This window comes from Zophobas morio, unplaced genomic scaffold (assembly GCF_036711695.1).
Source record: "Zophobas morio isolate AGI-343-1 ecotype UQ-CSIRO unplaced genomic scaffold, CSIRO_AGI_Zmor_V1 ptg000005l, whole genome shotgun sequence".
Lineage (NCBI taxonomy): Eukaryota > Metazoa > Arthropoda > Insecta > Coleoptera > Tenebrionidae > Zophobas > Zophobas morio.
Genome location: NW_026972110.1, coordinates 9,832,090 through 9,856,409, shown reverse-complemented (window position 1 = coordinate 9,856,409; position 24,320 = coordinate 9,832,090). Strand labels below are relative to the sequence as shown.

At 36.2% G+C, this 24,320-nt stretch overlaps 2 protein-coding genes and 1 pseudogene across 4 annotated transcripts; all 3 read left to right on the top strand.

Moving 5' to 3' along the window:
* The first annotated feature begins 1,159 nt into the window (after window positions 1-1,159).
* Window positions 1,160-11,573, top strand: LOC135122660 (leukocyte elastase inhibitor-like; annotated as a pseudogene).
* Window positions 11,574-13,839: 2,266 nt separating this feature from the next.
* Window positions 13,840-16,441, top strand: LOC135122659 (leukocyte elastase inhibitor-like). 3 transcript variants are annotated; one of them, XM_064046982.1, is made up of 4 exons: window positions 13,840-13,904; window positions 14,103-15,000; window positions 15,433-15,580; window positions 16,271-16,441. In XM_064046982.1, exons 2-4 carry the CDS (start codon window positions 14,143-14,145, stop codon window positions 16,399-16,401), a joined length of 1,137 nt encoding a protein of 378 aa, XP_063903052.1. In that variant the 5' UTR covers window positions 13,840-13,904; window positions 14,103-14,142; the 3' UTR covers window positions 16,402-16,441. The 3 variants fall into 3 exon arrangements, with proteins under 3 accessions (XP_063903052.1, XP_063903055.1, XP_063903053.1); XM_064046985.1 differs by having other exon boundaries at window positions 13,895-13,904; window positions 13,961-15,000; XM_064046983.1 differs by lacking the exon at window positions 13,840-13,904 and having other exon boundaries at window positions 13,922-15,000.
* Window positions 16,442-17,257: 816 nt separating this feature from the next.
* Window positions 17,258-21,635, top strand: LOC135119382 (leukocyte elastase inhibitor-like). Its single transcript, XM_064043795.1, has 4 exons — window positions 17,258-17,447; window positions 17,656-18,558; window positions 19,053-19,200; window positions 20,813-21,635. The coding sequence occupies exons 2-4, from the start codon at window positions 17,701-17,703 to the stop codon at window positions 20,941-20,943; spliced, it is 1,137 nt and encodes a 378-aa protein (XP_063899865.1). The 5' UTR covers window positions 17,258-17,447; window positions 17,656-17,700; the 3' UTR covers window positions 20,944-21,635.
* Window positions 21,636-24,320: the final 2,685 nt, after the last annotated feature.

Here is a 24,320-nt window from a genome sequence, read left to right as displayed (position 1 = left end):
ATTTATTTTATTGATGAAATCAGGATCGGCTCATTCCATTTTCCCGAAAATTTAGGAATACAACGCTGTTGTTATTAGTATTACACTGCACCGCTCCAAATTCCTATACATATATGTCCTTGCAAAAATGCTGATGACATCATCACATAATTTTGTAAAGGAAAAACTCATTTGAAACACGCGCGTAGCATACTTCTTTACATTTACTTTAACATTAGATACATATATTTATCTTAACTTATAGGGGGCCTCACAAAAAAATGAAATTCCCAAAAATGAAATTTTATAATTTTTCGAAAACGCGAAATGACCTTTGACGAATTTTTTTATGTACGATCTTTGTATTTTGAGATCACATACCAGGTATTTTTTCATGGTAGTAAATTGTAAGTAAATTATTTACTGGTTGCCACGTAATATAATAAAGGGACAAAAACAAGTAAAGAAGCAACTGCTTGGTCGAGAAAAGATCATTTTAATATTAATGTATTTAAGATAAAACAAAGTTTATTATAAACACTATTTTATTTCTTAAAATAACGATTAGAGATGTACCCCTAGTGGTGGATTACATGGAATTTTATAATTTTGTGATAACCTCCAGGGTAAAATAAAATTAGAGAAAATCAATACTATGTTCTGTGGGTTGTCTATGTCCAACATAGCAGGACTTTTCTCCTGTTGAGCAGCTAACCTTGATAACGCCTTCCAAAAACCAGCAGTATTGTTTCCACCCCATTCCTGACTGCCACGGTTCGGTGGCAACAAAATTAAAACACGACCTCAAAGTGACACTACCGTGGCCAGTATGTATCTCAAAAAAAAAAGTATTTTCCATCGAACATTGTCTAGGTATCACGTCAGTATTTTAAAATTCAACGAATAACGACTGATCAAAAATAAACTGCGCCTCAAAAGTTAGGAGTATCGATAAAGTACATGGTTATTACTACTATTTATTTTATACTTTTTCAAATAAGTGAGTAGGCTTAAATTAAATTAATTAAAATATCCCTAACTTTTGAAACGCAGTTTATTTCATTTGATACCTCAAACCCGTCATGTATATATTTCACGTTAGTGGGAAAGTACTAAAGCAGCTATGCTTTATTTTCTCTAGCACAAAATTATCAATTCTTTTTTTGTGTTACAGTTCTTCCCGAATGATCTTTGGTGTTTTTTTTTTATTAATTGTCAATAATGGACAAAAAAACCTCAAAACACCAAGTTCTGGAAAGTAACAGGCATTTTACAACCACTCTCTACACCGTTTTATCGGAAACTCCAGGAAATGTATTTTTTTCTCCTATCAGTGTGCACGCTTTTCTGTCTATGTCCTACCAAGGTGCCCAAGGTACAACTGCTGAAAAGTTTGCCTCCACATTGAAAGTACCTGCTGCACAAGGATACAACATTGTGATAAACCGTCTCAATTCTGTTCCAAATGTTACACTTCTAATGGCTAACAGAATCTATCATACAACACGCTATCAACTCTTGCCTGAATTCAGTAACGTCATTACTACGAATTTCTTATCTAAAGTACAACGCGTTAATTTTGCTTCAAGTGAGGCAGCCTCTGAAACCATTAACGAATGGGTGAAAGAGAAAACAAAAGAGAAAATTAAGAATCTAATCAGCAAGGACGCTTTAAATATATCGACTAGTTTAGTACTTGTAAGCGCCGTCTATTTCAAAGGTAAATGGAAGGATAAATTTTACGAGGAAAACACTTGGGCTGAACCATTCTACCTCAATGATGTAGATTCAATTGAAGTACAAATGATGCATGCGGATAAGGAATTCTATTATAAAACAGACAAAAGGCTTTGCGCTAAAATTCTAAAACTGCGTTACACTAACGAGAATCTAAGCATGATCATCATTTTAACCTTACGATAGGAATGGAATTGCAGAACTGGAAAAGAATCTGGCCAATCTTAATTTAGCTGAAATAACGGAAGATATGTGGCCGAGGCCAGTTATCGTAGCTTTACCTAAGTTCACAGCTGAACAAACCATCGATTTAAAGTCTCCTTTAACTAAGGTATGCAACTTTTGAAATTTCTAAAAAACTTCGAAATTACTGTATACATGTTGTCGCAGATTTTGTTTCTTAGGTGCAGCTTTCTGTTACTTGAGAATATCAGTTTGAGACAAAATTACTCGTTTACAATTGCGAGGTATAATTCTATATATAAATCACCATTTATTTTTACTTAATTTTTTAAAGATATTTACTGAATAATGAATATTTTGCTTTTCTAATGAAGAATTATTATACAATATATCATTCAATTCATGAAATTCCATTATGTGGCACCCCTATGACATCCAAGATTAGTGTGAGTAAGTAAATTAATAACAACTTACTCCAAAAAACAATTTTTTTGAAGTAAAGTTTCATATTTTGTTTATTATTAATACCTTATTGACAGCAGTATCAAGTAGCAGATCTGAATTCTGAGCAGAAATCAAATAGAGAAATAAATTCCCAAGACAAATTTTGTCATATTTTTATGCGAGATTTTCGTAAACTCTAAATTCTACCGCATATCAATATCTCAAAACTGTTTCGAAGATAACAAAGTCTGAGACGCATTTTTATAAAGCAATTTTTTTAATTTTCATTTTTATTATTCAGCTTGTATTTGGTGAAATTTTTGATAAATCTGTCGCTAATTTTAGTGGCATGACTACTGGAAATGAACAGGTATTATTTGTGAGCGAATTTATACAGAAAGTTTACATTGAAGTAAGTGAACAAGCAGCTGAAGCTACTGGTAAGTTATTTTTATTTTTTAATTTTCGTGATACTTGTACTTTGATGCAGACATATTTTTGGCACAAATGTTGTTTATAGAAATATATTAATACATACCTACAATTACAAAAGACATTTTGATTCTAAAAATTTTACCTATTTTTTACGATCGTACTTTCTCCAGTCAGTTTATTTACAGCAAGGGCCAATAGGATCTGTACGCTTTCTGAGATATCAGATTTTAATTATCCTCGACAATGTTGTTAGTTATAGTACAAATTTTCATCTATTTTTAGGTTTAAATTTATATTTTAAAAATAGTTAATACCGTGGAAAATAGAAACTTTAGAAGAAATTAAACAGATATTAATAAACAGAGAACAAACGCCGCGAAATGATCCATAATCCATAAGCGTGCGTGCCTTGCGCTGCAGATCTCAAGGTCGGCAATTTACGTTGTCGATTATTGTTTTGAAAATTCGCCTTCAAGCTCACCGCACACCCTTGAAATAATTTTACAAGTATGGGGAACAAAAAATCGTCTACTTACGAAAGTCTGCGAAACGTCGAACCCAAAAACTCAATTGACACGGTCCCAAACGGGAAAACGATCATATATTGACTCCGACCGTGGAAACTTCCGAAGTATAAACTATTTACGTCTTATCTTTTCACATTTCACGTTCTCGTGGTAGACAGATGAAACAAATTTAATAAGAAATATGTTTTGCTGAGAGCTTGTAACGCACTTATATACCGGCTTTTAATTATGTAACACTTGCAAACCATCGCGATTATTAGAGGCAACCGACGCATTTTTCTGATGGGAACTTTCCCAGAAAACGAAGATGTCATTTCTGTTGAATAATGGTTTATTACGCCGTCCCATCTTACTGCCCAAAATTCCGAAATTACCCTGCAATATCCGTCCGTACCCAAGTTCCCAAAAATCCCCATAGACCGAGCACGTTTTCGGTTTGATGCACTTTACACAATGGGCCCCAGCAATAACGTGGAATCCCATCGTTTAGAGCTATGAAATTGAAACGTTTTTGATCGAAGCCATTAAGCACCAGATATGTCAGTCTTTGCGCGGAACTTATTCGTAGAGATAGATGTTTTTCCTTGATTGTAGATTTGATAATTGTAAATAGTAATAGGGTTTTTTTGAGAAAAGAGCTTTAGTTTCGGCCGGACAGATTGTCTCACTTCCGGATTGGTAGAGGCGTGTTTTGCATTGCCGCTTCGAGCATGGGCTGAAGAAATCGGCCAGCAAATTCCGAAGTGGGGTAATTTTTATTAGGGTTCGAGATAGGAAATTCTCACCGTTTACAATGGGCACAGAGTACCTCTGTAATTTACGTTTGTTGTTGTAAGCCGATTGTACGGGAAGGATATTTCTATGAATTGGACGAATTTGCCGACAGACCACCCGCTCAAAGTCCTTGCTCGCTTTTTAGGTCAAAGCTGTGGGAAATAGACCCCGGCGCGAAACCGCCCCCGAAAGGAGGTGGTTGGCTAAGAAGTACCCCCTCTAATCAGGAAGGTACGACTTGGCTTCAAAATTTTGTCCAAAAATTTAGTTACTGTTTCGGTTCGGAAGTGGTCGGTCGGGAACTTCTCCTGCGGGTTGATTCTTGTGTTTTTGTGTAGGCTTGTGTTAAATTGTCAGCTTTTAGTTTAAATTCAGTTTAAGTGTTCATATAGTTAAGGTTGTCTTTTTTTTTTGTGTTTTGCTTTGATAATTCTTCTAAACGTGTGCGATTAATAAAGGAGGCTGGTCGAGACTACTCTGTAGTTTTCTTCCTTTTTTTTTGACAACCCCTCTTTATGGTTCGCGAACATCAGCAGTGAATTATGTGACCTGGTGTCGACGCCGCCATCAAAAAGGTAAGAGCAATCATTTTGTTTATTCTCACATTAATATTGTTGGGACCCACACCGGTCTGGCTAGACCGGGTTACAAATTAAATGGTGTCAGAAGTGGGATAGTTTTCAACAAATTACCAGAGTGGGATTGTTTTCAACAAATTACACGTGTGGGATAGATTTCAACAAATTATGAGAATGAGACTGATTTAAACAAAATTGCAAGTGTGGAAATTGCTTAGATAAACTTTCATTTTTGGGATTGCTTTAAAGAATCTGTTTGTTTCATTTGCTCGAGATTGCCTTAAGCAAGCTTTAAATGTGCATGAGATTGTACAAAGGATTTTTTTTAATGTAGCATCACTAAAGTAAAGCTCAAATGTGCATAGGATAGTTCTTAAATCAAAATTTGAAGTTGCATGAGACTGCTCTAAACAAAATTGAAAAACGCAGTTTAATCAAACGAGAAACGTAGAAATTATTTACACAAAGAGCTTAAAGCTAAGATAATATTTTTTTTTTGTTTGTTTGTTGTACTTTCCTCCTTCATTTTTCAAGTTGATCAAAAACACGGTATCAACAAGTTTATGTTCTAGAAATTTTCAGATAACTAGAGATTTAGACGAATCACATTAATGTTAGGCGCTAGAGTCCTTTTGTTGTTTATTTTAGTTCGTTCAGTTTATTTTTCTTGTCACGCTAATGAGTTAATTATTAATAGCCCACAAGTTGCCTTCATTTCTTTTTTTTTTGCTTGTTTTGTTGGAGAAAAGTTTTTTTTTGGAATCACAAAGATCTACCGAAGGTTCTATCCAAAATTGCGGCCAAGTTAAACTAAAAGAGAAACCATACTGATTGGTGTTCTTTCTTTTTTTTTCATCAAAGTGTTGTAGCCACAGTAGATAAACAGAAAACCACATTTTTCATTTTTTTTATCTCATTGATTCGCTCGATTCTTTTTTTTTGAATTGATTTGCTCGAAAAGGCGCATCAGGTCACAAAACGAGATTGAAAAATTCCGAAATGTTAACCACCACTTCAGATTAGTTCAGTAGCTCCGGCAAGTCGAGGCTTGTCGTTAAAAAAACTAGGAGCAAAACAGGTTGTACGTTAATGCATGCAGTAGAGTACGGGAACGTAAGAGTGCGTAAATTTCTTTTTCTTTAGTTGGAAAACAAAAGTTCTTTTTTTCTAGTGGAATAAAGTAATAAAAATTTAAGAGGGATCAGAGTATTACCCAAACGGCAGGTAGTTGTTAGTACCCGGATTAGTGCCATTGTAACACTTTCGCTGTCAACGTACCCTATCGTAAAGTCTAGCGTAGGCTTATTGTGAGTTAAAGCCGTTCATAAGAATTTTGGGTCGTTCGAAAGTAAAAGGTAATGAAAACTAGGTCAGTTAGGAAGTCCACTTAGAATCTTATTAGACTTAAATTGGAAAGTTTTAGGCCAGATTTTTTTAAATCGATTTTTTTTGTTTTGCGTGTTTTCTTTCATTTTTGCCTCCAAATCAGCCGATTATCAATTAACGTAGTTGAAGGGAAGTTTAATTTAAAGAAATAATTACCGCCAATTAGATCATATTTCTCAATTGCAGCCGCCAATCGGAGCCTTGGCCGGTGTACGGAAACGCTGTAAATTTTGAGAATGCGATAATTTATTAATGCTTTATTATTATCTTTTATTGTGCATGTGTTGCATGGGACAAAACTTTTTTTTTTCTCTCCCTCATTTCTTACGTTTAGCTGAAGCACTGGTAGGTAGAAATTATAAAATTAGGTAATGTTCGTTACATTGTGGTCGGCACAATTCAGTTAAGAGGCACGGAATTAGGAAGATCAGGGCAGCAAGCTCGAAGAAGAAGAGGTGAAGATCGGTGAACCGAAGAAATCAAGTCGGGAAGGAAGGAAGCATCGGACTGAGGGTCTGGACGCACAATCCCCGAAGTTAGGCAAAGTGTCTGATCGCGCGCTTGAGGAAACCTAGACACTCATTTCGCGGGTCGAGGAGATCCATTTAGAAAATAAAGGGCTGGATAGCCAGGAATTTAGGAGTCGCCTACTCGTCGTGGTGCTAGCCGATAGCATCCAGATTACGAGAAGTCATTTAGTGTTTTTCTCGCCACTCACTCCACAAGCGTCTGGAACAGAGCGCTCAGCAGGTTCTCACAGAAGTTTTTTTTTTTGGGATTTTTCTGGGTCCAAGCTGCGGGATCGCGCCAAGGAATATTATTTGGCGTTGAAGACAGCGGAGCGACCGAGGAAAGTCAGCGAGATGCGGGCATGGCTTCGAAGCATTTTCAGCAGGACTGCCAGCAGAGAGGATAGCCGACGGGAGCTGGCGCGTTGCATAAGAAATTCGGAGGAATCACTTGGCTCGTACGTCCATCGGCTGAAGATCATAGCCAACCGAATTTTCCCCGAGGACCACCTCACCACAGCGCAGACTCACCATCGGGATCGGCTGATTGTTGAGCAATTCCTGCAAGGGATCGACCTGAGGCTAGCCAATCGCGTCCTAAGTGTGGGAGAATGTTATCAAATTGAAGAGGCACTGGTGATTGAAGAGGATCACGAAGCCGTCATCGGCAGACATTTAGAAGAAAACGCATACGACAACATGAAGAGTGCCATTAGAGCCGTGAGGGTCACTCCCGCGACAACGAACGCCGACTTCCGGAATCACGAGCGTAGAGGTAGCGAGGCGCAGCGAGGCAGGTATCGGCAGCGTCTTCCTCAGAGAGTTGGGGAGAGATTCAACACCAGGTACCCCAGGATGGCTGGCCGCTGCAAGAACTGCTTACAGGTTGGGCACGACGCCCGCGGATGTAAAAACCCCACGGAGAGACCTGTATGTTACAGTTGTGCAACACTAGGGTCACACAGTACCGAGCAGTGTCCTTTAAACTGCCCGGAAGCCTCGGAACTGCGCAGGAACTAACAACTAACAAGCTCGTCATCCTCAAGCTGAACACCACCAACTCCATGCTGGTGAATTTACAAGTAAAAGGGACCACTACAACTTGGTTAATTGATAGCGGAGCTTCGGCTTCGCTAATCAAAATTCGCTTGACTGACGAGCTAGAATTACCGGTCGTGACCAGCAGCACAAGATTGACGGACATCTCAGGAAACATTTTACAAAATTACGGCGAGTCGCAAGTTATCTTCGAGTTAGGACCGGACACGGTACAGCACAATTTCGTAATTTGCGGGAACGAACTACACTTTGAGGCTGATGGCTTAATTGGATTAGACTTTTTAGAGAAGATCAAACCGCGGATAGATTTTGAGAACCGAAAGCTGAGTATGGGTGGAGCTGAGTTGCCACTTTTGGTACACAGTAAGGTACCGCACTCGGTTGCTGCAAACCACAGCAGCAGCTTAACAGACGAGTCTGGGAGGTCAATCAGTAAAATAGAAAAGTTATGCAATAGCCCGAAGGAATTCAACGACAAACCGAAAATCTGCAATAGCACACTTCTGAACGCCGCCGAGTTGACGGACTTGGCCGGTCCCGAGATTCGCGAAGTTTCGTAAAATAGCTCAAAGCATCCGAATCTCATCGGCGTGAAAGAAGACCTGGAAATACCTGCTTTTCACGGTTGCGACTACAGCGTTTCTGTAAACACCCGGGTCCCTGCAGGCGCCGTAGTTTGTGAACCATTTCCCCATTTAAACCCCGGAATTAATGTCGCTAGAAGTTTGGCGATTGTACCGCCAAAATCCACCGAAAACCCCGTAAGAACAATCGTCGTTAGAATTCTGAACACAACTCCAACACCTCTGACTATTTCACGTCAAACACCCATTTGCACGATGACCTCTGTGCGCGTAGCTGAAACACCAACGATGTCTGAATCGGTCCCAGGAAGGGAGAGTCGCGGAATTTTATGCAAGGTTGGCGGATCGCACTTGCAACGGCACGAGCGAGAGAAACTGGTAAAAGTTGTGGAAGCATATCCGGATATCTTCACAGCTAGTCGGACTTGGGAAGCGACAAATTTGGAAACATAGGATCGACACTGGAGATAGTTCACCCATCACGAAACCACCGTATCGCGTACCATTTGCAAGGAAAGAAGTCAAGATAGGAATTAGCAAGAAGCTAGCGAATTCATGGACGGGACTGTATCGCATCATTGGCTTAAGAGGAGTCAACGCACGGATTCGCAAGATCCACGGAAAAAAAAAAAGAGGAAACGGTCCACGTCAGTCGACTCAAGTTGTGGCTTGCGACTGAAGAAGTGCCTGACCAATTAGCTGATATCCCCGTAAGAGTTAAGGAAACACGTAATCGTAGACGCATGCTAAACGACATACTTGTTTTGCCGCCCCCAGTCACACAACCCCCTGTTTGTGAGCCCTGCAAGTCCCCCATCATTGAACCAGCAAATCCTGCGAAATCCATAGAAATCCCGGAAACCGTAGTAATTAGTAACACTCCCGTAGTGCATGACAAACCAGCTAATTCAAGCATCGCGGTAGTAGTTGAGGTGCATGAGCCCCCAGTAGAACGGATTTCAGGTACGAAGCCAAGGACCAGTAGATGACCGACCATGGATTCGCAGGAGTCGTATATAAATGTTGTGGACACTTATTAATTAGTCTTTTTGCAGGTGCTGAAGCCCCAATCAATTTCTTTTTCTTTTCTTTTCTCTTGTCATTTCTCCCCCGTAGCGCTAAGGAAGCCCGAAGACAGTGTCTCCATGAAAGAGTACTATGTCCAGGATGAATCGCAGGCCTAGGACGGGAAGTTCGGAATCGAGAAGGAATTCCTCGCCGTGGAGCGAGGTGGAAAGGTGAAAAGGTGAGAGTGTCGAAATTCGGGAAATACGGATACTCGCTTTTTATCCTGTTACAGCACCACCCGCCGCTGGATCGCCCGGCGCCGCCCGACATCAGGCCAGGATAGCTGGAAGCCACCCCGGAATCACTGGACGTCGCACTCGGAATCACCCGGACTGCCCGGAAACCAACCCGGATTCACCCGGAGTCTACCCAGACTCGCCCAGAACTGCCCCGGATCCATCTGCCACTCTCCGTAGTCCCCCCCGGAACTAGCCCGGAAGTCTCCCGGACTGTCTTGATCGCACTGAGACCACCGGACTGAACAGCATGTTTACAATTGCTGAACCCGGAGTCTGGACGACTCGCTTATCCCAGACTGGCTACGCCTACTCAATAGTGTAGCAGGAGAATTGGACTTCATGCAAATGGACATTTGTGCAAAGTGACGTTGTTGTGAAGTGACAGAGTTAGCGCTAAGTGGATAGACTCAGAGGATTATGTGAACGAACTGTTTTACAAGGAAACGCGCTTGTTTAGAAACTCAAGGAGACCCTGAGTTTTGTAGATATTAGGTTATTGTGAAGGAAACTCATCAATTTATTCGAATAATCGGGAAAAAATTGTTTCGTCTTAAGGAAGGGGTGATGTAACACTTTTAAACCATCGCGATTATTAGAGGCAACCGACGCATTTTTCTGATGGGAACTTTCCCAGAAAACGAAGATGTCATTTCTGTTGAATAATGGTTTATTACGCCGTCCCATCTTACTGCCCAAAATTCCGAAATTACCCTGCAATATCCGTCCGTACCCAAGTTCCCAAAAATCCCCATAGACCGAGCACGTTTTCGGTTTGATGCACTTTACACAATGGGCCCCAGCAATAACGTGGAATCCCATCGTTTAGAGCTATGAAATTGAAACGTTTTTGATCGAAGCCATTAAGCACCAGATATGTCAGTCTTTGCTCGGAACTTATTCGTAGAGATAGATGTTTTTCCTTGATTGTAGATTTGATAATTGTAAATAGTAATAGGGTTTTTTTGAGAAAAGAGCTTTAGTTTCGGCCGGACAGATTGTCTCACTTCCGGATTGGTAGAGGCGTGTTTTGCATTGCCGCTTCGAGCATGGGCTGAAGAAATCGGCCAGCAAATTCCGAAGTGGGGTAATTTTTATTAGGGTTCGAGATAGGAAATTCTCACCGTTTACAATGGGCACAGAGTACCTCTGTAACTTACGTTTGTTGTTGTAAGCCGATTGTACGGGAAGGATATTTCTATGAATTGGACGAATTTGCCGACAGACCACCCGCTCAAAGTCCTTGCTCGCTTTTTAGGTCAAAGCTGTGGGAAATAGACCCCGGCGCGAAACCGCCCCCGAAAGGAGGTGGTTGGCTAAGAAGTACCCCCTCTAATCAGGAAGGTACGACTTGGCTTCAACATTTTGTCCAAAAATTTAGTTATTGTTTCGGTTCGGAAGTGGTCGGTCGGGAACTTCTCCTGCGGGTTGATTCTTGTGTTTTTGTGTAGGCTTGTGTTAAATTGTCAGCTTTTAGTTTAAATTCAGTTTAAGTGTTCATATAGTTAAGGTTGTCTTTTTTTTGTGTTTTGCTTTGATAATTCTTCTAAACGTGTGCGATTAATAAAGGAGGCTGGTCGAGACTACTCTGTAGTTTTCTTCCTTTTTTTTTTGACAACCCCTCTTTACGGTTCGCGAACATCAGCAGTGAATTATGTGACCTGGTGTCGCCGTCGCCATCAAAAAGGTAAGAGCAATCATTTTGTTTATTCTCACATTAATATTGTTGGGACCCACACCGGTCTGGCTAGACCGGATTACAATTACAACGCTGGCGTAAGCACCACGGTTAACGACTAAATTTAAAAAGTCGCCCGTTATAGAACCATATTAGTTCTAGTGAAATAAAGTACAGATATATTCATTCTAAAATTACACTGTATACTATTCCAACTAATTATATTTTTATGCACAGGTACAGTGGATATGTTCTGTCGTATGCCAGACGAGTTCATAGCAGATCATCCATTTTTATATTTTCTCTGCGACAAAAAGAGTAGTTGTTGCATTTTTGCTGGACGTCTCTTCAATCCGAATACTACATCATAATTGGGATAAGTGCAACAAAGAACAACACCACAGACCTACACTTTTGTGAAACATTTATGATTATCTAAAAATGTAAATGCCTGTACTTTCATACTCATGAGTGTTATGTCACCAGCTTTTTTTTTCCGTATGTCGTTTCCGAATTAAATTTTAAAACCTGTCATCCCTTTGTCACATAGACTGTTGTGAATTAATAACGAACACGGTGACAAACACTACGACATACGGAAAAAAAATAGGAGGGAGCCCTCTTGACCAGATTTTTATTTAAACATCTGTTATCATGAAATATGTTTAATAGGCATGTGATACAATTAATGATTAGATTTTATGCACCAATGTTGTGATAAGTTCGATTTTTATCCTAGTTTAATAAAGTAGTTTTTTTCTGAGTGTTAGGCAGCATTTTATAGGCTATTGCGTTTTCCAGTCTAATTTGTACGAGGCATTAAGCATGTCATACAAAATTCAAACTTAGGCCTTCTACTTTTTACATATTCGTCAATGGAATATTTGATATCGTCATGTTAGATCCTTCCTGTCAAACTTACATGTAAGTATTTGAATCGGCTAAAGACAACGAAGATTAGAAACAACCAGGAAGAGAGTATTATTCTACAAAACCATTAACATAAAATCTTCACTTAGTGTGTATAAAATATATGTACCTATATTAAAAAGAAAGGAAAATGACTATTATCAGCTTTTGCCGTAAACTTAAAGCAGCATTGTATAATCATCCTTTGATAACATGGTGCTTAAGATATACCTAAATCGTCGCTTTCCTTGATACCACATATCTGTAGTATCTGCAATAGCAGTCTCATTTTATTTTCCTTTATAGTTATGATAAAAACTAAAAGATGTACAAATATCGACAGTCTGCTTGGATTATATAATATATGCATACTTATAATAATATCTAAATAAATGAAAAATTAAATTGATATAAAGCAGGATAAACAAGAGGATCTTCTTGTTTATCCTGCTATAAGGTCAGCAACTGGTGCATTGGGACAGTATTTATAACTAGTCAGGTTATGAAGTCAAGCAGTTGTAGTGGGGAATTGTAGATAGCACTAGGTCACGCGACTCCTCTTGCTATTATAAATTTTTGGGTTTATGGGCTGCCGGGACCAAGACAACGTGACGCAATCAGTGTTGCCATCGAAATATATATCCTTCAAAATTAAAATCGACCTGTTTTTGGATTTTTCTCAAAATAAAACAACAGATGAATTATTAAGGGTGGTTTCAACAAAATTATCCATTTGAATTTACGCTAATGGCAATATTTTAAATTTAAATTTTAATATTTCAATACAGTCGAAGTGTGAGGTGTTAAAAAAATGATTTATTAGAATTTTCCGCTTTTTTAAATGGAATAGTTTGTATTTTATTACACTTATTCTGTATTTTGTTCGCTTCCTTTTTTGTTAAGTATTTTTGTTTAAAGTTGACGGATATTGATTTTTTACTGTTTGCAGGACAGAGTTTTTTGTTTGCAAAAACTGAAATATCTATATTTGAAAATTATAACGTTTTAGAATGTTTTTTATAAACCCTCGGTATAATAAAATTTGATTTAATTGATAGAATAGATCTTAAAAATTGCATTCTTACGATTTTTTGAACACTTGGTATTGCTAAAGAAATTGAAGAAAATTCAAATGACGTAGCAACGCCGCAGCAGAATTACAAAACTAAACTATGGTTATTGGTTATAAAGCTCACTTTCTACTTAAAAAAAATAAAATGTGTACTATCGTTATGCCTCAAAAACAAAACATTCTATACAGTCAAAAATGATTTTAATGTGTGCTAAAAACCGTACAAGGTTAGTATGTAGTAACTCTTGTATTATGTAAAATTTAACGATATTCTTACACATACGGTTATTTTAAAACCAAATCATGTACGTAATTCTGTAGTATAAAAAACGTAATGCCGTAAAAGAACAAAAACAAGGGGAGAAACCAGTGCTAGGCAGAGAGAAGGTTGTTTAATATATCTATGTTTTTATACGATAAAACAAAGGATATGGTAAACACTCTGTGTCTTAAGATAACTATTACAAATGTATCCCTTGTAATGGATTATAGGTATAATAGACTTTTATGATTTTAATATAACCCACAACATAAAATAAAATTGGAGAAAATGAATTAAATCAATACTGTGTTTTGTTGGTTGTCTATACCAATATAGCAGGAATTTTTTTCCTGCTGAGCAGCTAACCTTGATGAAATGATGACCCTTCCAAAAACGAGCAGTATCGTTTCCACCCCATTCCTGACCGCCATGGTTCGGTCACAACAAAAACAAATACGACGTCCAAGTAACTCTTCTGTGGCAAGTATGTATCCAAAAAAAAAATTCATCGAACACTGATCATGGATTTTAAAATTTAAGGAATGATGACTGATTAATAAAACTATTTAACTTTACACCTCAAAACCAGCATATGCACATTTCATATTAGTGAGAGACCGGCTAATGCTTTATTTTTTCTATATTATATAGCACCTATTTATCAATTCCTTATGTGTTACAGTTCTTCCTGGTCTTTAGTGTGTTTTTATTGATTCTCAATAATGGCGAAACAAACCGCAAAATTCCAAGTTCTGGAAAGTAATAGGCAGTTTACGACTACTCTCTACAATGTTTTGGCGGAAAGACCAGGAAATGTTGTCTTCTCCCCTATCAGCGTGCACGCTGTTCTTTCCATGTCTTACCAAGGAGCCAAAGGTACAACTGCTGAAAAGTTTGCTTCTATACTGCAAGTACCTACAGCTGCAGCCGCTGCAGAAGGTTACAACATTGTGATGAATCGTCTCAATTCTATTCCAAATGTTACAATTCTGATGGCTAATAAAATATATCTTATGGAAGGCTATCAACTCCTGCCTGAGTTTAGCAACGTCATCACTAAGAATTTCTTATCTGAGGTACAACTACTTAATTTTGCCGCAAATCAGGTAGCTGCTACAAGAATTAACGCTTGGGTGGAAGAAAAGACAAAAGAGCAAATTAAGAACCTAATTAGCAAGGAAGCTTTAAATGCATCAACCCGTTTAGTACTTGTAAACGCCATCTATTTCAAGGGCAGTTGGAAGGATACATTTGACGAGGAAGATACCACAACTGAACCATTCTACCTCAACCATGTAGATTCAGTTGAAGTGCAAATGATGCATTCGGATATGGACTTTTATTATAAATCAGATCCAAAGCTTTGTGCTAAAATTTTAAAACTGCCTTACACTGACGAAAATCTAAGCATGGTTATTATTTTACCTTATGATAGAAATGGAATTGCTGAGCTGGAAAAGAACCTGGCCACTGTTAACATAACTGAGATAATACAAGATATGTGTTTTAGGTTAGTTACCGTAGCTTTACCTAAATTCAAAGTTGAAAAAAACATGGATTTAAAGTCTCCTTTAACTAAGGTAAGCAATTTTTAAAAATTCTTAAAAGCCTCAAAAGCTCTGTATACAAATTGTCACAGATTTTGTTACTTAGATACAGCTTCCTGTTACTAAAATGCTATAATGCGAATTGTATATAGAATTATTATACAACAATTCATATCAAAAAGTCATGAAACTCCCTTACATGGAACGGATGTGACATCAAAAAATAGTGTGAATAATATTAACTGACTCCAAAAACATAATTTTTTAGAAGCAAAATTGCACATACGATTTATTACCTACACCCTGTTGACAGCAGAATTAAGTCCACTTTTTGTTTTTCATATGCGAATTTTTCGTTACCCTTAGCTTCTACCGCATGTCCATATTTTAAAGCTGTTTGGAGGGTCACAAAATCTGAGACTCCCTTTACAAAGCAGTTCTTTTAATTCTCGTTTTATTATTCAGCTCGGATTTGCTGAAATTTTTGATAAATCTGTCGCAAATTTTGGTGGTATGATTACTGCAGATGAGCAGCTATTTGTGAGCAAATTTATACAGAAAGTTTTCATTGAAGTAAATGAACGAGGGTCTGAAGCAGCAGCTGCAACTACTGGTAAGTTCGTTTTATTTTTTAGTTTTTGTGATGCTTGTGCTTTCGTGTAGATGTGTTCCAACTATTGTTTTTGTTTCATCTGTAGCTTACTTTTGTTATTCTGTTCAATTTCAGTATATCTAAATATTACAAAAGTACAATTAAAGAAAAGTGTAAGCGATATTAAATTTAATGTTATACCATATCTGTCCATAGCATGTTTAGCTGTGTACTTAAAAGTTTCAATCACACATCTGACATTGGATTAGTCATGTTTTAGAGACTAAGGAAGCATGTATCTAAATTAATTAGATTTTTTTATGTGCAATACTGAAAATATTATTTTACTAAACCACTTACGAGGGAAGCCATCTTAAATGTAGTTCGTAAGAAAAAGCACTAATTATTTTTTAGAATACAATTTTTTTTTCTTGTGAAGTTATAACTAGAACATTGCATTCTCGTGACAGACAGTGAAACAAATTTAATAAGAAATGTGTTTTGCTGAGAGCTTATCACGCACTTAATATACTGGGTGATTTTTAAAATGTTTAGGTCAGCAGTTTCAGTAAGTGTCATGGTTAACTATAGTAGAAATTTAAAAAATCACCCAATATAAAACGTAATAGGTTTAATGAAATAATTACCTGTACATTCATCTTGAAATTACACTGTAAATTTTTTCCAACTAATCATATTTTTTGTGCACAGGTACGTTGGAGATGTTCTGTCGTAAGCCAGACGAGTTCATAGCAGATCATCCTTTTATATATTTTCTCTACGACAAAAAGAGTACTTGTATTTTTGCTGGACGCCTCTTCAATCCAAATGATACATCATAATGCATTTTTCGTTACAATATTTTGAAGAATAACGCCACAGATTTACCCTTTTGTGAAACATTTATAATTATCTAAAAATGTAGATGCCTGTAGTTTTATTTTTTCGCGTTTTATTACTCATAGACACCTCTATTAAAAAAAAATTATCCATAAGTTACAACTAGAAGTACAAAAAGAAATAAACGAAATAAACAAACTGAAATATGAAAACATTTGAAGTTTAATAGTAACAAAAGAAGTGTTATTCTTTTTGGTAAGTAATGACATTATACAATATTAAAGTACAATTGCAGGGGCAATTTTTTAATATTGAGTGGATATCGTTGGCGTTGAAGGCATTATATTAATGTTGATTGCGTTGGTAGCTTCGTTGTACTCAATTGAGTTCCAAATTTGATTTCCCACGTCCACTTTATTTTGAACTGATTTCATCCACGTATATTATATAGGAGTATGTTTCAGCGACTGTTGTGGATTTCTATTATCTATCGGGCAATCAGATTTGGTTACACTGCAAGGTATATTGGCGAAGACTAAATCTAGGATACGATTATTGGAATTTAGAACTGTGTTATGTTGATAGAGACTGGAAAAATTTGCATAATTATTTAATATGGCAGTATATCTGTTATACGAATCACTGTTGTATGACGAAACATTGAAATCCCCTAAAACTACTGTGTCACAATCAGAGTCTTTGTAGAAATTGCTAAACATGTCAAAGAAAATCACAAAATCGTTGAATGAGATAAATGATAAACACTGCGTTAAGCTAGCTATTATAAATGTATTCATTATAATTATAATGGATTATAGGTATAGATATAGGGTATAAAATAATATTAGAGAAAATGAAATTAATCAATAATCTGTTTTGTTGGTTGTCTATACTAATAGAGCAGGATTTTTTTCCTGCTGAGCAACTAACCTTGCTGAAATGATGACCCTTCCAGAAACCAGCAGTATTGTTTCCACCCCATTCCTGACTGCCACGGTTCGGTCACAACAAAAACAAATACTACGTCGAAGTGACACTTCTGTGACCAGTATGTATCTCAAAAAAAATATTTTTCATCGAACAGTGATCTAGGTGCACGTCAGTATTTTACAATTTAAAGAATGACGACTGATTAAAACTATTTAACTTTATATCTCAGAACCAACATATGCACATTTTACGTTAGTGAAAGATCGGCCAATGCTTTATTTTTTCATTCTATAGCATCTATTTATCAATTCCTTTATGTGTTACAGTTTTTCCTGAGTGGTCTTCAAGTGTGTTTTTATTGATTCTCAATAATGGCGAAACAAACCGCAAAATTGCAAGTTCTGGAAAGTAACAGGCAGTTTACGACTACTCTCTACAACGTTTTGGCGGAAAAACCAGGAAATGTTGTTTTTTCTCCTATTAGCGTGCACGCTGTCCTCTCCATGTCCTACAAAGGTGCCAAAGGTACAACTGCTGAGAAGTTTGCTTCTATACTGCAAGTACCTACAGCTGCAGCTGCTGCAGAAGGTTACAACATTGTGATGAATCGTCTCAATTCTATTCCATATGTTACACTTCTGACGGCTAATAAAATCTACCTTATGGAGGGCTATGAACTCTTACCTGAGTTCAGCAACGCCATCACTAAGAATTTCTTATCTGAAGTAGAACTACTTAATTTTGCTGCAAATGAGGAAGCTGCTGCAACGATTAACGCTTGGGTGGAAGAGAAGACAAAAGAGAAAATTAAGAATCTAATTAACAAGGACGCTCTAAATGCATTGAACCGCTTAGTACTTGTAAACGCCATCTATTTCAAGGGCAACTGGAAGGATACATTTTACCAGGAAAATACCACAACTGAACCATTCTATCTCAATGATGTAGATTCAGTTGAAGTGCAAATGATGCATGCGGCAAGGAATTTCTATTATAATGAAGATACAACGCTGTATGCCAAAATTTTAAAACTGCCTTACATTAACGAGGATCTAAGTATGATCATTATTTTACCTTACGATAGGAATGGAATTGCTGAACTGGAAAAGAAACTGGGCACTATCAATTTAACTGAGATAATACAAAATATGTGGCCTAGGTTAGTTATCGTATCTTTACCTAAATTCAAAATTGAACAAACCATCGATTTAAAGTCATCTTTAACTAAGGTATGCAACTTTTGAAAATTTCTTAAAAGCTTCGAAAATAATGTATACATGTTGTCGCAGATTTTGGTTCCTAGGTACAGCTTCCTGTTACTTGAGATAGCAGGATGCGAATTGTATTGTACAATACACCATACCAAAAAGTCATAAAACTCCATTACACGGCACCCATATGACATTAAAGAACTAAGAAGTATTAATTTACTCCGAAAGACATCAATTTTTTAGAAAAAAATTTGCATATTCTTCTTAATTGCAAAATTGAGTGCGCGTCCTTTCATTTTAAGTACCAAACTAGAATTCTGAGTAAAAATTTAAATAAATTTAAGAATGTCAGATAAACTCCCAAAGAAAATTTTGGCATATTTTTATGTGAAGTTTTCATTAACCTTCTCTTCTACAGTATGTCTATATGCTGTTTAAATGTTTGGAGGTGTAACAAAGTCTGAGACACCATTTATAAAGCAATTCTTTTAATTTTCGATTTTATTATTCAGATTGGATTTGGTGAAATTTTTGAAAAATCTCTCGCTAATTTTAGTGGCATGATTACTGCCAGTGAGCAGCTATTTGTAAGCAAATTTATACAGAAAGCTTGCATTGAAGTAAATGAACAAGGGACTGAAGCAGCAGCTGCAACTACTGGTAAGTTTTATTTTTTAGTTTTTGTGGTGCTTGTGCTTTGATATAGATGTGTTTCAACTATTGCTTTTGTTTCATTTGTAGCTCACTTTTGTTATTCTGCTCAATTACAGTATAACTATTAAATTTAATGTTATACCCTATCTGTCCCGAGCTATTAAAAGGGTTAGCTAGACATATTTTTCGCACAATATGGTCTACACAGATATATTAATGTAGACAACTCCAAAACAAACTTTAACCATTAAAATTTTACCTATTGTGCTTTAATATGTATTTTTAGGATTTTACTTTTTCCAGTCAATTTATTTACAGCAAGCGCCAATTGAATCCGCATCCTTATTCACTTGGTAGATTTTAAATATCCTCGAGATTATTGTTACTTAAAATACTAGTTGTCATCTACTTTTAAGTTTAAATTTATATTTTAAATACACTTTGGTGACGTGGAAAATGGAAACCTCAGAGAAAATTAAACATATAATAATAAACAGAGGCCGAACACCGTAGAGTAATCCATAAACGCGCAGGCCTTGCGCTGCAAATCTCAAGGTCGACAGTTTGCTTTGCCGATTATTGTTTTGAAAATTTGCCTTCAAGCTTACCGCACACCCTACTTGAAATCCATTTACATTTTTTTTTGTATTAACCCCTTTAGGAAAAAATAAGATATGTGTCAACTGTTAAAGTATAGATAAAGGAACATGATATTGATATGTTTCAAGTGAAAAATTTTGTGATAACGTCGTAAGCACTTTATTAAACAGACAGGTATTAATTTGCATACGTGCAATGTGATATCAATAATACCAGTACTGTATACTCAAATTTTCGAGAAAACGGGGTGAGCCGTTCTTTATTTGATCAATTAACAAATTGGTGAAAGGTTATTTCCACAAAACTTTTCTCGCTCTGAAGTACATACAGTATAACATATTCAGGTTTTTTGACAAATTATAAGGTTTGATTTTGCGACTTTTATTTATTTTTATGATAACCACGATAAGTTAAAATAAAGATACTCGTAGGTATGGAATATTAAAGTAAAGGTAAAGAAGTGTGCTACGTGTATATTTCAGGTGAGTTTTTCCATCACAAAATTTTCTTATGGCGTCATTAACGTTTTTGAAAATTTTAGGGAAAACTGAATAAGTCGTACTTGATTTAATCAATATCTGATTGATATTGAGATTGAGATCTCCATAAGTGTCGGATTGCTTCATTCATTAATTTTTTTGATTTACCTGCATAAGTAATTTTAAAAACTATTACAGATGGAATTTATTCAACAAAGTTTTGAGATGACGTCATCAATTTTTTTGGGAGGGGTTAGACGAATAAATTTTGATTAATGATTCACCAAAATTACGATAACCTTAAAACGTTTGTACTATATCAGAACATTGGGTTTTAAAATTAAATTGCAAAATGTTGTCAAACATTTTTTTTACAAAAGTTTGGATATCGGGAAAAATTCTCTAAAAACTGCCGACGTAAGCGTCATGTCTAACTAAAGCAAACATTTCAAAAAACACCCCATGCAAAAACATAAAATAAAATAAGTGCTCGATCATTTAAACTCTTTCAAACTAATTATTATATTTTTTGTGCACAGGTTCGGTGGAGATGTTCTGTCGTATGCCAGACGAGTTCATAGCAGATCATCCATTTATATATTTTCTCTGCGACGAAAAGAGTAGTTACATTTTTGCTGGACGCCTCTTCAATCCGAATAGTAAATCATAATGAAGTTTTCGTTACCATATTGTGGGATAACTGCAACAATGAATAACGCCACATGCCTACGCCTTTGTGGAACATTTATAATTATGTAAAAATGAAGATGTCTATAGTTATATTTTTCTGGGTTTTATTGTTCAAAGATATAATACGATCAGGTATGTCTGATATTGTGAACCGCATTGAAATTGAACAGTCACATCTGAACATTGTATAGGCATGTGAAAAAACTGATGATTAGATTTTGCTTCAATGTTGAGATAAGTTCGATTCTTAGCCTAATTTAATAAAATTGGTTTCTTCTAAGTGTTAGACATCATTTTATAGAAATTATAGGACATTGCCAATCTAGTTTGTATGAGATATTAAACAGGTGATACAAGATTCAAACCTATGTCTTCTACTTTTTACATATTCGTCAATGGAACATTTGATATTATTATGGTAAATCCTTCCTGTAAAACTTATATATAAGTAAACCGATCAGCTACTTAAAAACACGAAGATTATAGGTAAGCACCCAGGAAGACAGCATTATTCTACAAAACGATTAAAATAAAATATTTCCTTTGTGTGTATACAATATATATCAAAAAGTGTCGTTTTATTCAATTTTACCTTAAATTTAACACTACATTTTGTTGATAATGTGGTGCTTAATTATGTTAGGAAGTCCATAATTTAGATATAAAACGTCGCTTTCCATGATACCTCACATTTATAACAGACAAATTTGTTGCATTAATATTGTTAAATTGGTTATGTTGTTTTTGAATAATAAATCTTATAATTAACAGATTTGGTTGTTTAGATTACTTATTAATGTCTTTGATTTAACTTAGACTAATAATAACCTTTCAAAAGGTCTTGAACTAACATTTTTGACAAAATTTATAAAATGCAAAAGCTAACTATGTTTTATGCGCATTTTTTTTTTTTTGTCAAAATTAGTGATGCCCCTGAAAATGTATTGTGTTGTATTGTCAACTTTGTAAGGCGGCCCTACATTACTCGTGAAACACCCTGTATTTATAATAATAATATCTAAATAGATGAAAAAAATAAAGTGTAAAGTTCAGCTACTGATGCATATTAGAGACAGTATTTGTAAATAGTCAGGTTATGAAGTAAAGCAGTTACAGTAGGTCAATTGTAGAGAGTACTACACACATAGATACACAAGCTTCCATCAGAAAGCAGAGACTTGGTTCATCTAATTTTAGAATAAAAATATTTAATAACAAATAGGGAAGAACAATTTTTATTGATTAATGATAATGTCAGTGGGATAATCATATTTTAATTTAAATCAAATTTAGATACACACATACATATATATGGACTGGATTTTCCCATTCTGTACAAAATTCCTTTATCAGTTTTTTACAATTTATGCCTGTAAAATAGTCATTACATTCATAATGTTTTGTTTACTGGCAAATAAAGCAGTAGAAACATATGTCAGACTATTACAACTTCTTCACAAAAAGTTGCAAGAATGTCAATAAACTTTGCAGCTAAGTAATGTTATCATTGATTTCGAAGTTGCAATTCATACTGCAGTCAAAATCTTTGTCAGTCATGGTATAAAAAAATTCAAAATTTGTCTCTTTCCCTTGAATACAACGATAAAAATTCTGTTTTTAGCAAGAATTATTGAGCCCCAGTGTTTAGAACCATCAGTAGGTGATTGTTATACTCCAGATTTTACAGAATTTCTTCCCACCGATATTCGGGTTCAGAAGTTTTGTGATTACCTCGTTGAAAATTACATTGGGGAAGACGATTTATTTCCTCCTCCAAGATTGAATTGAGGAAAGAATAATAAGATACCAATTAGGACAAATAAGTAGAATTGAATTTGTTAAGTCTGTAGTCTGTACCTTATAAGTATATTCCAAAAATCTGTAAAATTATAAGTAATTACTTATTTATTCCTACCCTAATTGTTTATGGTACCTGCCTCTTAATTCCACCCGAACCAAAGTTGATGGAAGTCCAAATGCATGGGTCCATAACTTAACTCAGTTCATATATACCTAGTAAAACTTTACACCTCCATTATGGCAACAATGGACAGTAACAATCCTTGTGATTCAGGTCCATAACGCTTACAATAGCCTAGTTTGACTCAAAAGGGTGGTTTAGCTTAAGCCGTTTAAGTCAAAAGTTTTACTAAGTGTATGTCAAGTGAGTTTATTAAATGCATTCCTAATGCGTAATGGTTTTATTACAGATTGCGGTCTAAAGTACTAAAAAATAATTGACGGCGTTTGTATTTATCTTTGGTCGTACAATAACGAACAAGACAATTATTTCACAAGACCACCCTCTTTACGAGCTCTTTGCGAGAACAGAGATCGAACAAAAATTCTGTGTTTCGAAGATAGTTTAAAAAACTCCGGGGACAGGGGTTTCGATTGGGGTCATAAATGGCTCTTTCAGCTCCTCCGAGAAACTGGTTGTTCCAGTGGCGTGCTCAAAAGCGCTTGTCAACGGAGTGGACATACGACAAATTCTTTTACTATTTGCTACTTTTGAACCCATTCATAACCAATTTACACCGACTCTGATCTTCTGAAATTTGATGATTTCCATGGTATTTTCGGTATCTTCTAAAATGTTAACCAGCACCGTCTGGTGGACAGTGCTACACTACACAATCTACCTTACCTTCATCACTAAAAACCCGCATGCAAAATATGACGATTCCAGAATGTAGTTTTAGAACAAGACAAGTTGACACTTTTCTTCCGGGTACCTACCTCCTGTCTCAGTGTTCGTGTTCGTTTAAAGTGACTTAAACATTAGTCAAGTTTATATGGACCCTATATGGCCTACCTACGCTTTGAGAACTTTTGTAATTTTTGTAAGAACTTTAAATGGAAAAGTAATGGTGGGAGTTGATAGAAGTTACATTTTTGTACATAATTTTCAAATTAAAACCTCAACCTGCAAAATGCTACCTACCGCACTCATAATGTAAATAACTACACTGCTTCACAAAATTAACGCACCACTCAGTGCAACGTCCTCCAAAAAGTCCCCTTCGGAGGTGGATCTGTGACGGTCTGGGCGGGTGTATCTTCAGAGGCGGGTACGGACCAACATGTGTTTCCTCGACACAATCTAAATAGTGAACGATACATATCGGACATTTTAGAAGAATATTTATAGGGGAGGACTTCATATTCCATCAAGATAACGCTAGATCATACAGTACACGTATCGTGCAGCAATATATTCAAGAGGTGGGACTTCAAGTTATGTAATGGCCTGCACGAAGTCCAGATTTTAATCCCATAGAACACGTATGGGACATTGTAGGGAGGCGACTTAGAGCTCATAAACCGTCACCCGCTGTTCTTAAGGATACTGGTAAC